The sequence below is a fragment of the Condylostylus longicornis genome, unplaced genomic scaffold, assembly GCF_029603195.1.
Source record: "Condylostylus longicornis isolate FDR11 unplaced genomic scaffold, ASM2960319v2 ptg000249l, whole genome shotgun sequence".
NCBI lineage: Eukaryota > Metazoa > Arthropoda > Insecta > Diptera > Dolichopodidae > Condylostylus > Condylostylus longicornis.
The window spans coordinates 39,403-54,427 of record NW_026578214.1 but is presented as its reverse complement, the minus strand read 5'-3'; the positions used below and the strand labels follow the sequence as shown (position 1 = coordinate 54,427).

Genomic DNA, 15,025 nt, shown 5'->3' with positions numbered 1-15,025 from the left:
AAAAATTATATTGTAAATTTAAAATTTTTAAAACTGAAATTAAATTGAAATTAATTTTACTAATTTAAAGAAAAATAAATTTTATTGAATTTTTAAATAATTAATTTAAAAAAATTAAAAATATTCAAATTAAAATAAAACAAAAATAAATTTCATATAATAAATCCATTAAAAACTCAGAACATTTTCATTTAAAAAAACATATCACAATTCACTGCAATACATTTATTGTTCATGCTTCAACTTTTATTTTCATATTCTTATCATTGAAATTTTTTCTTCAAAAAATCATTTACAAATTATTTTCAAAATGAAATTTATTTACAAAAAAAAAGTTAAATAGTTTATTGTTCAAGTAAATGTTTAAAAAAATTTATATGAGAAACAAAACCAAAAAAAATTTTAATAAAAAAAAATTTATTAAAAATCAGTTGGACTTGGTCCTTGATCCTGAAAAAGAAGAAGGTGATCTAAGCGATTTTATAACAAATGGCGAATGGTATTTAATTGGTTAGTATATGTATAGCCTAACAATTTTCTAATTTTATATTTCTGTTATATTTGCGTGCTGTACTGTTTTGTGCTGTACTGTGTTACAAATTAAAAATTATATATATATTATATATATTATATATATATATATATATATATATATATATATATGTATAAAAATTACTCTAAAAATTATTTATATTTATTTTGTGAATTTATATTAGTCAATTAATATTAAAACTGTCACTAAATAATAACATTTTTTAAAAATTGTCCTCATATTTTCTAACTATCCCTTTTTTTATGTATACAATTAATAGTTATTTATGAATTATAAACCCATTCAAAGTAGTTTTGAAAAAGCAAGTTAATTCATTAATATAAAAAATCAATTCATTAATATATGTATCTATCATATTCAGTTTTCATATAATATGCTTTTATAACATAAAATGATTTAAAAAGAACTAAATAGTACTTTATTTACTCTGTTAAGAATTTGACTCTTTTAAAATAATTAACTTAGATTGAATATTCAATTAGAATCATATATGAAGATGCTTTGAATGGAACGAACTATACATATGTACTTCTTGTTTATTAATTAACAATTAATTTAGTTAATATTAATTTATAAAAATTGTAAAAAAAATTAATTGCACTTGCTCGTAATCACTTTCATATCGATACTAATATATACTACTCGCACCTTAATTTTTTTATTTTATTTCTGAAAAATATAAATTTCATAAAAAAAACCTTTTTTTTATAAAAATTATATAAATGAAAATGAAAAAAAAAATATATAAATAAGAAAAAAAAATATTTCTAATACACATATTAAAATATATCTATGTTTGTATAAAGCACATTGTTTAGCTACTTAAGCATATTATAATTTAATTATTAACGTGTTTTATAATCGTATGTCACATCAATGTAAGTATACTTATATATATGTCAAGACAAAAACAAGAAAACAAGAAAAAAAATTAATTTAACTTTAAAATCGGGTCCAGTAAGTAACACAGAGATTATTTTGTTTATATTTCCTTTTTCTACATAAAATTGTATTTAAATAAAAATGCCAAATTTAAGAGCAAAAATCAAATATGTAAAACACGACACATTAACAACATTGTTCTGTGCTTTAACAATTCAAAAAAGAATAGTAAATTAAATTATTTTTCTTGTATTTGTATGGACTGATCTACTGACATAACTAAATTTTTTATAAAACTGTTCAAGTTTTTATAAAAATAAAAACATGTTGTAGAAGACGTTTCGTATAAGGTGGCAAATAGTTCAGCAATGATTCTTTGATCAATTTCCATCAAAAAGTTGTATATATGGGAGGGGGGGCGGGGCTCGATGGAATGCAGATGCAGGTGCTGTAAGACAAGCAGCCCTATAATTATATGCAGCAAAAATCTGATATCTTTTTTTCAACAGGCTGTAACTCAAAACGAGTATATCTGCACGCCGCCCCCATTAGATAATTCAATTTTTTATAAACTAAAGTTTGATTGTTAAAAAGTTTTTAACATAAATGACAGTCCCCGGAAAATTGTTGCAGATAAGTTGGAAATTTCCAGGTGAATATTTGATATAAATTATAAAAGGATACAACTTTTTTTTGTTTAGAGAACAATAAACATGTTAAAAAAATTGGTATTGTGCATCAACACTTTTAAAAGCTTTAAGCAATTCTTGATCATTCTTATGTAAAGTAATTACATGTTTATACGTTAAAGTAATTACACGTTAAAACTTTCGTTACATGAATCAAAAATTTTAAATGTAAATTTAACAATGTTGCAGGTAAATTTTGAAAAACAAAAACTAAGAATTAAAATAGTTTATTTTCGAATAATTTTCACTTTTTATCAATTTTTAAGAAGCATTAAAAGAAAAGAAAATGCATTAATAAATTATCATCCAACGTAAATTGTATCTGATTTTTGCGATATCGTTTTAATTTTTATTGTAATTGCAAAAATGTTTACTGGTTTTTGTTAAACGAGAATTTTGTTTTGTATATTATATAACATAATATTTTACGCAAATATATTGAATTATGTTACATATTTATATATTTTATGTATATACATACATATATACAGCTTATGTCTGCAAACATATATAATAACATGGACATTTGCATATAGATATATGTATATATGTATATTATATAATAAATATATTTTTTTGTTATTTTATTTTCAAATATTTTATTTTCAATGCGATTGCTTTTTCACTAATTGAATATAATTTTACTTTCATATTAACGAAATAATACAAATGTATCGCATTTTAACCTGAAATGATATGAAAAATGAAAATAATGCTCAACAAAAAATATACGAACATCAAAAGGTATGCCTGGCAAAAAAAATACCATCGTTTATCAATGCTGCCCAGAACCATATGTTGATATCACGTTTACAATACAAATACGTCGAAGGACTTTATATTATTTTTTCAATTTAATAGTACCATGTGTTCTAATATCATCGATGGCTTTATTAGGATTTACCTTACCACCAGATTCCGGTGAAAAACTAACTCTAGGTATGCATAAATATATTTAAATTTATGTTATATAACGAATATCTTTTGTTACCATATTTTTTAATTATTTACAATTTATATATCTATATATAACAATTTTATAATGTTTTAATTTTAAAATAATGTAATTAAAAAAAAAAGAAATATTTCATATAATGTATATAAGTATTTATTTTCAGATAATTATTTTTTAATGAACCGGTTTTGTTTTTTTTTACATTCGTTGATTAATAATTTCAAAATTTGAGTAAGAACCACAAATCTGATAAATATGGAAAAGTGAAGCATACTCGTATTTGTTAACAATAATGTTATTAAAATAGAAACGTTAAATATCAAAATGCTAATGATTCAAAATGTTAATGATAATTAAAGCAAAAGCATCATATACGGCGGAGTTATGATAAGAGCACGTGATTATATGCAAACTGTTCAACTTAAATTTTAGCGTTCTACCGAATAGATGTGTTATACATATTACACATATATAATTGAATCACAAGAAGAATCACTAATTTGATTAATAAAAACATATATTTCAGTCTATTTAAATTCCCAATTCCAAATTTTTCTATATTTTACATAAAGAATAATTTTATATTTTATGTAAACTTACATGTTTCAAATCACATCTTTAAAATAATCGACCAGTAAATGGATTTTAATATAACAGCTTTTTCATAATGGCAATATTGTAATTATGCAAAATTTGTTAGTCATTTTAAAATTTCAAAAATATTAATAACATTTTGTTATGAAAAAACTGATACTGGTTTTCTGATACATGTATCTAAACTTGGTACATAGTTCACTTAACATAGAAATTAAAAGAAATTAAAAATATACATTAGTATAATTTACGAATAAATTTTAAATGATTTGTAAGTCTTGTATAATATATCTATAAGCTAAATTTTCTAATTGATTATTATTTATTTCAACTGATTTAATGAAAAATATGAACACATAATATTTTAGAACTAGTTTATTGAAAAAATTAATTTAATGATTTTTATAAAAAAAAACTATTTCCCTGACCTTCAAATTACAAAATTTAATTACATTGTTGTAATAATACAGCACTATTACACAATTATGCCAACAACTGCGTATAGTAATGCAGTGTTGTTGCTATCTGGATACCAGTGTTTAATATACATTTTTGATAGGAGAAATTATACTTAATAGAATCAAAACAAAAATTAATGAACCTAATGAACAGCATTTAATATATTTATATATTTTTAACACAAAATATTTCTACTATATGCCTTTATACAAATAATAAATTCATTAATGTATAATTAAGAATAATTTTTCAGGTTATTGACTTTAATTAGATTTAATGTACAACATTATATAAATAGTGGCTGAAAAATTCTTATAATTTTATATTATGTATTATTACATGCAACTTCATCGTATATAAAACAATATGAAAAATTCATGAAACGCACAGAATTTCATCATCTGTCATATAATAATAATAAAAATAATTGTTAAAAAACTGAAAATAACATTTTATATTCCAAAAAAAAAACGTTTAAACCAAAATATACAAAAATGTTAACACAAAAAAATTATGATTCTCTTCTCTAATATTTTTCAGGCGTTACTATACTTCTATCATTAACCGTTTTCCTAAATCTAGTTGCTGAATCTATGCCGACAACGTCGGATGCTGTTCCTCTTATAGGTACAAATCCAAAGATCATAAAAAGAAAACAAAAAATATAACATTGTTATAAAAATATTAGCATTTTTTTTTAATGAACATAAATTTACAAATCTATATTTATATACAAAGAGCCATATAATATTGTTAACCATGATAGAATTTAAAAAAAAAATTTGAGAGAAAAAAACGAAATATACCAACTTTTATATCTATACAAAAATAAATTTTCAAAATATAAAATAAAACAAATCTCGCAAAAGTATATACTATAAATATCTTACATATTTATATATATATATACATATGTTGCTTTATATGTACATACTATATACATATATATATATACATATGTATGGTGTAGTAATAAAGCAAAATAAGAGCAATATTTATTCTGTTTTCTTTTTGTTTTGTAATGTTTTAGTTCTTACTTTTTTTTAAATATTAAAAAATTTTATGTACTTGTTTAGTAAATATTTATTTTATATTCTTTGTCTATTGTGTTATTTTAATAAGCCCAATTAAAATTAATAAAACATAAAAAATCATATAAGCGTCAAATACTTATTCAAATTAATAAAAATTTATAATTCGCAGCAGAAAACATGATTTTCTATTTTATTGCAGCTAATACAAAAATTTATGTGTGTATTTGACACTTTGAAATTTTTTATTTTATCTTTTTCTTATTGAAATTTAATTTTAATTAACAAACCATTTTTATCTACATACATAGTTCTCGATTTTAATGGACAAATGTTTTTTTTTTTGAAAATTGTTTGTGTTAAAATAGAAAATATGTTAAATAGAAGTTTAGAAAAAATTTTGATTATGCAAAATTTAAAAAAAAATAAATGTGTATAAATTGGCATACATTTTTACTTAAAAATATTGGCATATTTGACTTAAAATTATTTTCTATAATTAAAAAAAATTAAAAATTTGCTTTAATAATTACAAAGCCATATTTATTAAAACCTAGCGAATTATTATTTGTTATGATTTAAATCGTGTGGGCGAGGGCGAGGTGACACAAAAAATAAAAACCAATCCATCGCCTGCAAAACAAGCTCCTAAGGATAACTATATTATATGGTTACGAAATTTTAACATTTATTTATATGTAAGAAAAGTCCGGTACCATTTTTTTCAACAGGCTGTAGCTCGAAAACAAGTATATCTCCACCTATTATAGTTACCTAATTGAAATAATTAATATTTACTTGTTAGCTGTAGTTCATTAACATTTTAATATATTATAAATTTATAACATATATATGTACATATACATATATTTATACTATTTACAGGAATTTGTGAAAAATATTTTATTGCTAATATTTACATATACATATGTAAGTGTTGGTATATTGCAACAAGTTTAGCAACATTTCCATGGCACATTACAAATCCATTCGTTCTCTTTTGGTAATGTTGTGATTTGAATACCGATAAGCTTGTGTCCATCGAAACATTTTATATTCAGGTACATTTTATTTTAAAAAACAAAAATAATTGTTCAAAAGAACAATTTATACACCTATAAAGTGCTATGCATTACATCACTTTTACCTTTATTTTATCCATATAATTGAAATAATTATAACCCGTTTGACTATAAGAAGAATTGAAATATGCAAACAATCTTTTCAACAATATGAAAATCAAAAAAAATTGTTCTTATTACTTTTTTACCTTGCATCTTTTCACTCCTTAAGATACAATACTCAAATTTTGTACACAATCTCAGGTAGAGAACTGAAATTCTGCAGACAAATGGATCTTACTAAGCAACACAAAACCCGTTGAAAGAAAATGGATGTTGAAATTAATCGTTATGTTAAACTTTTTTTTTCATATTTTTGACATCATTTAGCTTTTTGACGGTAATTTGTTGAAGTTTGAAGTTTTAGCAGCCTATAAACATTAATAAATGATTTTATTTTAAGAAATTTTTCAATTGGTTTCCCTTACGAGTTATTGATTCCCAAAATTAAGAAAATTTAAAATTTCAGCCTGATATTTTTTCATAAATATAACTTTTTCATAGTTCTATAAAAGCAAAATACTAACCATAAATGTCTTAAGATAAAAATATAATTATTTCTCTCAACTCACCTAATTATCTTTTTGATTTGGCCAATATTTCAACGCTTTTGAATATTGGTGCCATATATCACGTCATGTGATATATAGCACCAAATTTCACATGTCGAGTTTTCGGCGGAAGTATTTTTCTTCATGCTAAATAAAACGTAAGTTAACTTAAATAAGCCTAAATAAATTATTTTTAGAGATGTGTCTGCCGATCTGTCTGTCTGTCTGTGCAGATCAGTATCTCAAGTTCGGCAAAATAGATTTACACGAAAGTTTATATCTGAGTGTACTTCGAGGATGAGACGGTTTGATCAACTTTTGCGATATGTCAGATATCCGGAACTGGATTTTTACTACGGGCAGATTTTATTTTTTTCCTCATGTTGAGAGAAATATTCAACTAATTTATTTGAAATTTCATATTTATAATCTGGGTATTAAAAGAATGAATCAGTAAATTTTTCAGGAAAATCAAGGCTCGAAAACAGAACTTTCACTAAAAACCGATGTTATATATTTCATCATACCTCAAAAAGTAATTGGGGAAATTTCTTAAAATTTGTGTTCTTGTTGTTAACGAAGTTGACTGGGAAACCTTGCAGGAAAATTGTGTCATGGAAATGGGCCTCTACTAAGAACCAAACTACATTTTTCTGAGTAAATGAAAGTCTAATTTTCACCTTTCATAGAATTTTAAATAATTGAAAATTTGAAAGATATTTTCATAATCTAATGCCGTCGGTTATGTGCTGTTCACATCAGATTTTTTAGTTTTTGTTCTCGTCATAAAAGTACAGAATATTTTATTTATAAATTACAACATGTTTTTGATATGTTTTGGAATTATTGAGGTAAAAGATATTTTTTTTAAACAAAACATTTTAACTTTTTCAAAGCCAATTTCCTACTTGACAAATTTTTGATTTAATCTTAATTTACTGTACACTTAAATATATAATTTTTTTTTTTATAAAATTTTGCCATAAGTTTATTTATTAAATGCCATAAGTTTTATTACGAAAATATTCAATATGATTCAATATGAAAAATTTTAACAATTATTGAGTAAATAAAAAACTAAAATCAAAATTAAGATAAATCATAAAATCTTTGTATTTTACTAATTTTGTACTATCAAAATACAAAATAAATTTGAACAATAAGTAATTGAAAAAAAAACATTTTCTATTTGAAGAAAAAATTGCGACTTGTCTATTGCCACATCTAAAATTTGTATGCTAATTTATTATACATAAAATATTTATTACTTTATTTGTATGAAATAATATATTTCGACATTTTAAATTTAATTTAAATACTCTATTTCTTAAATTCATTTAGTTTTTTTTTCATTTTTGTTATTTTTTGGATTTTTCAATTTTATATTTCTTACTTTAATTTTGAATATTTGATGTTTACTTAAATTATTATACAACAACATTAATAACTCAATATTGTTATATTGATATTTAGTTTTATTTACAAAATTATGAATACTAGTTATGTAACATTATTTATTTATTTTTGTATTATCAAAGAATTTGACTAAAATTTAAAAATCGAATTCACTTTATATAATTGTCACAATATGCGTATTAATTTTGTGAAAAATAAATTGGTTTACCGTTCTACCATATACATTTACATATATTTTTAAAAACAATATGTTTACATTCCCCTTATTACCCTTATTTGACAACGGACAAATTAAACGCATGTAAAGTAATAAAATCTAATATAGGTTTTTCGTATTAAACATAAATTCAAAATTTACCGAGAAAAAAAATGCAAGAAAAAATAAATTAAATTTTAAAGACACATTTCGTTTTGGCTTCGTCAAAAAAAGGAAAGTTGTTAAACTCAAATCAACTCTGCAATTGTAGTGAACACAAAAATTAAAAGTATGGAAAATGATAAATGATAACAAAGGAAACCTGAATTTTTTTTTAACAATTAAAATTATTTTTTCTTTTAATTTGATTTCAGTCAATCAAATACGAAAAAGAAGAAAAAAATGTCGTTTGATACTTGGTACTACGAGGAAACAAAGATTTTTTCGAAAAGTAACCTTTTTTTGCATATAAATTATTTTTTTGTATATTTTGTTATATTTTCATGTATTTTAAAATTTATTAACATCATCCTAATGTTTGTGTATATAATTAGAATATTTTAAAAATTATGATTTATGTCAAATTTATTGTAACCTTATTACATATAGTTTTTTTTTCATTTTCGCCTCTTTAATGAAACTTCGACTAGTACTGGATCAGATTTAAAATTTTTTAAAAGTCAACTAAATCAGAAATAAATAAAATCGGTTTACATATTTAAATTTTTATACAGAATCTTAACAAGAAGAACTATAATTATATTTTTTGTAAAATTATTTATCTCACGCTCATATATTAAATTGATTGATATTTCCTTCAGTATAAGATTTACAATACATTTGAAGAAATCGTCTTAAACGTCATTTTGGTTAATACTTTAAAAAATCTACTTTTATCAGCAGAAGAATAAGTCACACTTGTAGGTAATTTCTATTTATTAGAAAAAACTTCATTATGTTTTTTTTTTAAATAATTTAACATTTTGCTTTTCATTAAAAGTTCTTAGCTTTCAAACGCTTTAAAAAAAAAAATTTTACACAGTACATTATAATAGAATATCATTAGGTCAGTTTTTTTTTCCAAAACAATTTATTCTAAATAAAATAATGCAAAAAAAAAATTTAGAATCAAAATTTAATAATGCTGAAATAAGAAGATATTTGAGTACAGTAAAAATTTTTATTCAATATTGGTTTTTCGCTTTTTAACAATGTTGGTATTTTGTTTTATACCTACAATATTAAATATACAAGATAATTCACCAACAATTTTGGAGCCATATACCATCGGGCAAAAGGTACAAAATAAGTAAAATTTTTATTCGGAACATAGTGTTGAATCGGAATCGTCTCTTAGCAACCGAGATTTTAAGAAAATTTGGTGAAATTTTAACATCATTTTTTTGCGTAATAACTTTCATTCCAAAAAAGATAAAAGTTTCAAGCAAATACTTTTTGAAAGAGCTTTAAGAGGGCTTTAAATAACAAATGGCGGTTAATTTGGTTTTAAACGTTTTTTTCGGAAATCCAAGCGTTAGAACTTTTTATCTTTTATTTTTTTTCTACCGACAATTTCTCATGAATTTTTTTGAAACTTCCAAAATTCTCTTTACAAAATTTTGCCCAGTTGCTTAAGCTTTAATTTAAGTCTTTAGGCGTTAAAAAAAAACTTTTACGGCACAGGAGATACAGCAAAAAACCATTTCTATGTTCAGTTCTTAAAGGCCATAATAAAATGTATAAACTCAAAATGTTATGACTATTTTTCACTCTTATTGATTTTAAGTAGCAAAATGTTAACCATTATTATTTTTTAGCACTTTTCCAAAAAATTTTTGAAAAAAAGTGCTTATTAGTTTCACTCTGTCCGTCCGTCAGTCCGTCGGTCCGTCCGACCGTCCGTCCGTCCATCCATCCGTCCGTCCGTCCGTCCGTCCGTCCGTCCGTCCGTCTGTCCGTGTGTCTGTTTACAAAACTTCTACACCCTTGAAGATAGAAAGCTGAAATTTTGTATGTACATAGATCTTTACTAGAGACTTATTTCCGTAGAACAAAATTTTTACCTATCTCCCCCCCTCTAGAAGTTATACCCCCCAAAACCTTAAAAAGGGCCTTTTTTAACTATTTGTTGCAATGAAACCATAAGCATTTTTGAAATTTTGCAAACGCACAAAGGCAGCGGCTTGCTTCCCCTAGCGCGATATACTATAGTTAAACTTTAGAAAAACAAAATGGCCGTTCAAATTTACCGTTATCTAAAGCCTTTTTTTTCCAAATTTTTGATTTCGTTTTTCTTCTAGACCCCAGCCTGTAGAAGCTTGAAATTTTAGGGGCTTATAGACCTTAACAAATAATTAATTTTGTTAGAAGAAAATTTTTTTCCATCTCCGGCCCCTCTCAAGTTATCTCCTCTTGAAATTTGTAAAATTTGAATTTTTGGCGCCTTATATTTCAAAACCCGCAAACGTTCTCAAATTTCTATAAACATAAAAAGCTAGCGGTAAATTCCGTAACATTAAAAAATATAATTATTTTTCTTAACTCACACAATTAACCCTTAAAATCGAGCATTATGTTAACCCCTCTTTATATTAATTTTTGCTTTATTTCAAAGACTGCATGAATACATCATCCGAAATATATGCAATCCTAGAAATAGTTAAATATGAATGAAAATAATTTTAATAGTGTGATAGGTACAAATAGACTGTATTTAAAAGCAGAATTTTCACTTGTTGAAGGGAAAAGTGCTACAATACAAACCATTGGTTTGACCCAACTTTATTGAATAAAAAAATCATTCCTAATCTTTTAGAGGAAAATCCTAATGGTTTTTCTTTTTTCCAACTTTTTGCTACAAATGTTAAATTTCTTAACCTTTTCTTAAGAAGTCAAAGAGCGATAAGAGCTGGATAGAAGTGAATATATGAAACTTGAAGGCCAAGAGATTAGCAGAGCCATCTCACTCTGAGAAGTATTCCAGAAGATTATGAAAATGCGTTTTAATTACTACTTTAAATTTAAAGGTCACTAATAAGCTTTTAGTTAACATACCTAGAAAAATGTGAATTTGACTCTTAGTAGAGATTCATTTTGTGCCGTCCGAATTATACGGAAAGCTTACGAGAAACTTCTGGTAACAACCAGAACTCAAATATTAAATTTTAAGAAATTCCATCAATTCGTTCCGTAAATATGGTAAAAAATGTAAAATCGGCTTCTAGATCAGTTTCAGCGCCCCGATATTCAATGATTTCGGTTGATTATTTCTCTTTATATACGCAAAATGTATATTTGACCCGTAGTAAACGTCCAGTTGGTGACACCTGATTTCTTCCAAAAGTAAGGAGGTTTCACGCAAGGTCGAATTAATCCGTATATAAAATTTCAAGTAAATCTGTTGAATATTTTCTTAAAAATTATCAAAAATGTAAAACAGGCCCGGTAAAAGGTCCAGTTCCCGAGGCTTGACATATCGCAAAAGTCGATCAATCCGTGACCTAGTCGAAATAAACTTACATATAAAATTTCATCAAAATCGGCTCAGCCGAACTTGAGATACTTGCGTGCACATACAGACCGACAGACAGGTTGCTAAAAATAGTTTATTTACACTTCCCTACCATGGAGAAGTGTGTTCCCATCGAAAGCTCGACATGAAAAATTTTATACCATCACATAACATACCCCATTATATACACAATGCGGTCGGTAAAAATATAAAACAATAGGAATTTTTCTCTAAAATGTGTTAGATTTTAATAAAATTCTGAAAATTCAATTTTTTTTTGCATTTTGCAACCGTTATTTGAACCGTTCCTAAAAATGTTATCTGCTTTTAAGAATGACTATTGTGATAAAAAAAATAGCAATAGTTAATAATTACAGGTTTTAATATCAATAAAAATGAAAAATAGTCACAATTTTTACATTAAATACATTTTATAAAGGCCTTTTAAATCTTGAAGTACAAATGGCTTTTTTACTATATCTTCTGTACCACAAAAGATTTCTTAACGCCTAATAACTTAAATTAAAGCTTAAGCAGCTGGTCAAAGAAAATTCTGATTTAATTCGGTTCCGATCTAACACTATGTTCCGAACAAAAAGCTTAGTCATTTTCGACCATGGTACATGGCTCCTAACTTGTTGGTGATTCACTCTGTATTTAAAACTGAAAAATTTTGGAACTGATCCAGTTTATAAAAAATATTCATTTTAAAAGCACTAAAGTCAAGTGATGACAATGCAATTATCAACAACGTGTTCATAATTTCTCAATGTTTATTTATTCCGAAAAGATTTGAGAGACCTGTTTCATAAACATATACATAATATGTACTTATATTATTTTGTATGCTATTTTTATTTAAAATTATAAAGTTTTGAAAATCTGTAATTAATTGTACAATAATGTTTTTCATACATTCTTTCCAGTTGGATTATGTTTTTATTCGTATCTCTATTTATTCATATCTGTTCTTTTAAGTATACTGTTTTTTCCAAAAAAATATGTAAATGGTCGTAAAATTTTAAATTTGCTACAATAAGCTCGACTCATTCGTCTATATAAATTCTGTTAAACGCATCTCTTGATTAAAAAATTTTGTAATTTGATATACTGAAACTTAAATTTCAAAATTTCGTATGATTAATAAAAAAATTTTGATAAAATACTGTTCTAATGAAAATGATAAATTTGTGTGTTCTTCCCGATTTAAAAGCGGATACAAATTTTTACGACAGACGATTTTTTTGTATAATCAAAAACTGGTGTAATTTAATTGTAACATTAAAACAATAAGTAATATTTCTAGGTTATTTGGTTTCAAAATTTAATTCATTTATGTTATAAAGAAGTAAAAACAAATTTCATTCCTAATCTGAAATTCTAAATAAATCTAAAACATACGCATGTACATTATTATGCAAATAAAATAAAATATGTACTTAAATTTACACTCTGTAGTCTTAATCAAACGGATTACTTAAATTTCTTATATATCGTATTTGAATTTTCAAAACACTTTTTTATACCCTGCACTTCGTGAAGGGTATATTAACTTTGGTATGGAGTTTGTAAATACTTGAAGGAGTCATCTGCGGTATGGACATATATATATATTCTTGCTCAGCGTAAAATTCTGCGTCGATTTAGACATGTCCGTCCGTCCGTCCGTCCGTCCGTCCGTCCGTCCGATCGCACGATAACTCAAAAACGAATAATGCTATCGACACCAAACTTTCACAAGTTTTTTCTTTTGTGCCAAGGACGAACCCTATTGTTATTGGACTAATTCGGACAACGGGTTCGGTTAGCTGCCATACAACTCAAAGAGTTTATTTTAAATATTTCGAAAACTAATAAAGCTATAAATGTAAAATTTTGTATACATGTGTCCAATTATATTCTACACATGCTCCAAAAATTATAATGGAATAGCTGTACCGGTTCGTGTGGCTGCCATACAACTCCAACAGCAAATTTTTTATATTCGTCAAAATAATAAACCCAGATTCATGAAACTTGGCAGTCATGTGTCCAATTATAGGTCAAATATATTTCTGAAGTTTTAGAAGAATTGCTAGACAGGTCCTGGTACCTGCCATACAACTCCAGAAGCTAATTTTAAATATTTGGAAAAATAATAAAGGCAGATTCATGAAACTTGGCAGTTGTGTGTCCGATTGTAGATCAGATATATTTGTGAAGTTTTAGTGGAATTGCTTGACAGGTTCGGGTACTTGCCATACAACTCCAAAAGCTTATTTTAAATATTTGGAAAAATAATAAAGTCAGATTCATGAAACTGGGCAGTTGTATGTCGAGTTATAGGTCAAATATATTTCTGAAGTTTTAGTGGGATTGCTTGGCAGGTTCGAGTAGCTCCCATACAAGTCTAAAAGCTTATTCTTAATATTTGGAAAAATAATAAAGTCGGATTCATGAGACTTGGCAGTCGTATGTAAAATTATAGGTCAGACATATTTCTAAAGTTTTGGTGGGATTGCTTGGCAGGTTCGAGTAGCTCCCATACAAGTCTAAAAGATTATTCTTAATATTTGGAAAAATAATAAAGTCAGATTCATGAAACTTGGCAGTGGTGTGTCCGATTATAGATCAGATATATTTGTGAAGTTTTAGTGGAATTGCTTGACAGGTTCGGGTACTTGCCATACAACTCCAAAAGCTTATTTTAAATATTTGGAAAAATAATAAAGTCAGGTTCATGAAACTTGGCAGTCGGATGTCCAATTATAAGTCAGACATATCCGTGAAGTTTTTATAGAATGACTTCACGGGTTCGAGTAATTGCTACACAATAACGAAAGGTGCAGGGTATAATTCAATCGGTTTATACCGACTGAAACGTTTTTACTTGTTTTTATATACATATGTATTTTTAAAACAAACTTTTAGCACGTCGAAAACAAATTCAAAACAATTTTTTTAAAAAAAGGTTTTTCTACAATTTACAAAAAGAAAAATTTATGAATAAAAAAACTTGTTTTAATCGATTTAAATTATATTATCAGTATCAGTTTATAATAAAGAACAAACTAAAATTCGATTAGCA

At 25.2% G+C, this 15,025-nt stretch overlaps 1 protein-coding gene across 2 annotated transcripts in view; it reads left to right on the top strand.

The window, feature by feature from the left end:
* The first annotated feature begins 391 nt into the window (after positions 1–391).
* Positions 392–15,025, top strand: part of LOC129616607 (acetylcholine receptor subunit alpha-type acr-16) — a 53,295-nt gene continuing 38,661 nt past the window's right edge. The window contains exons 1-3 of one of the 2 annotated variants that reach the window (XM_055532237.1): positions 392–510; positions 2,869–3,063; positions 4,673–4,759. In XM_055532237.1, coding sequence (XP_055388212.1) covers positions 2,871–3,063; positions 4,673–4,759 — 280 coding nt within the window. In that variant the 5' untranslated portion in view covers positions 392–510; positions 2,869–2,870. Of the gene's footprint in view, positions 511–1,875; positions 2,088–2,868; positions 3,064–4,672; positions 4,760–15,025 lie in introns of those variants that run through there. The other variant, XM_055532236.1, reaches the window with a different exon arrangement.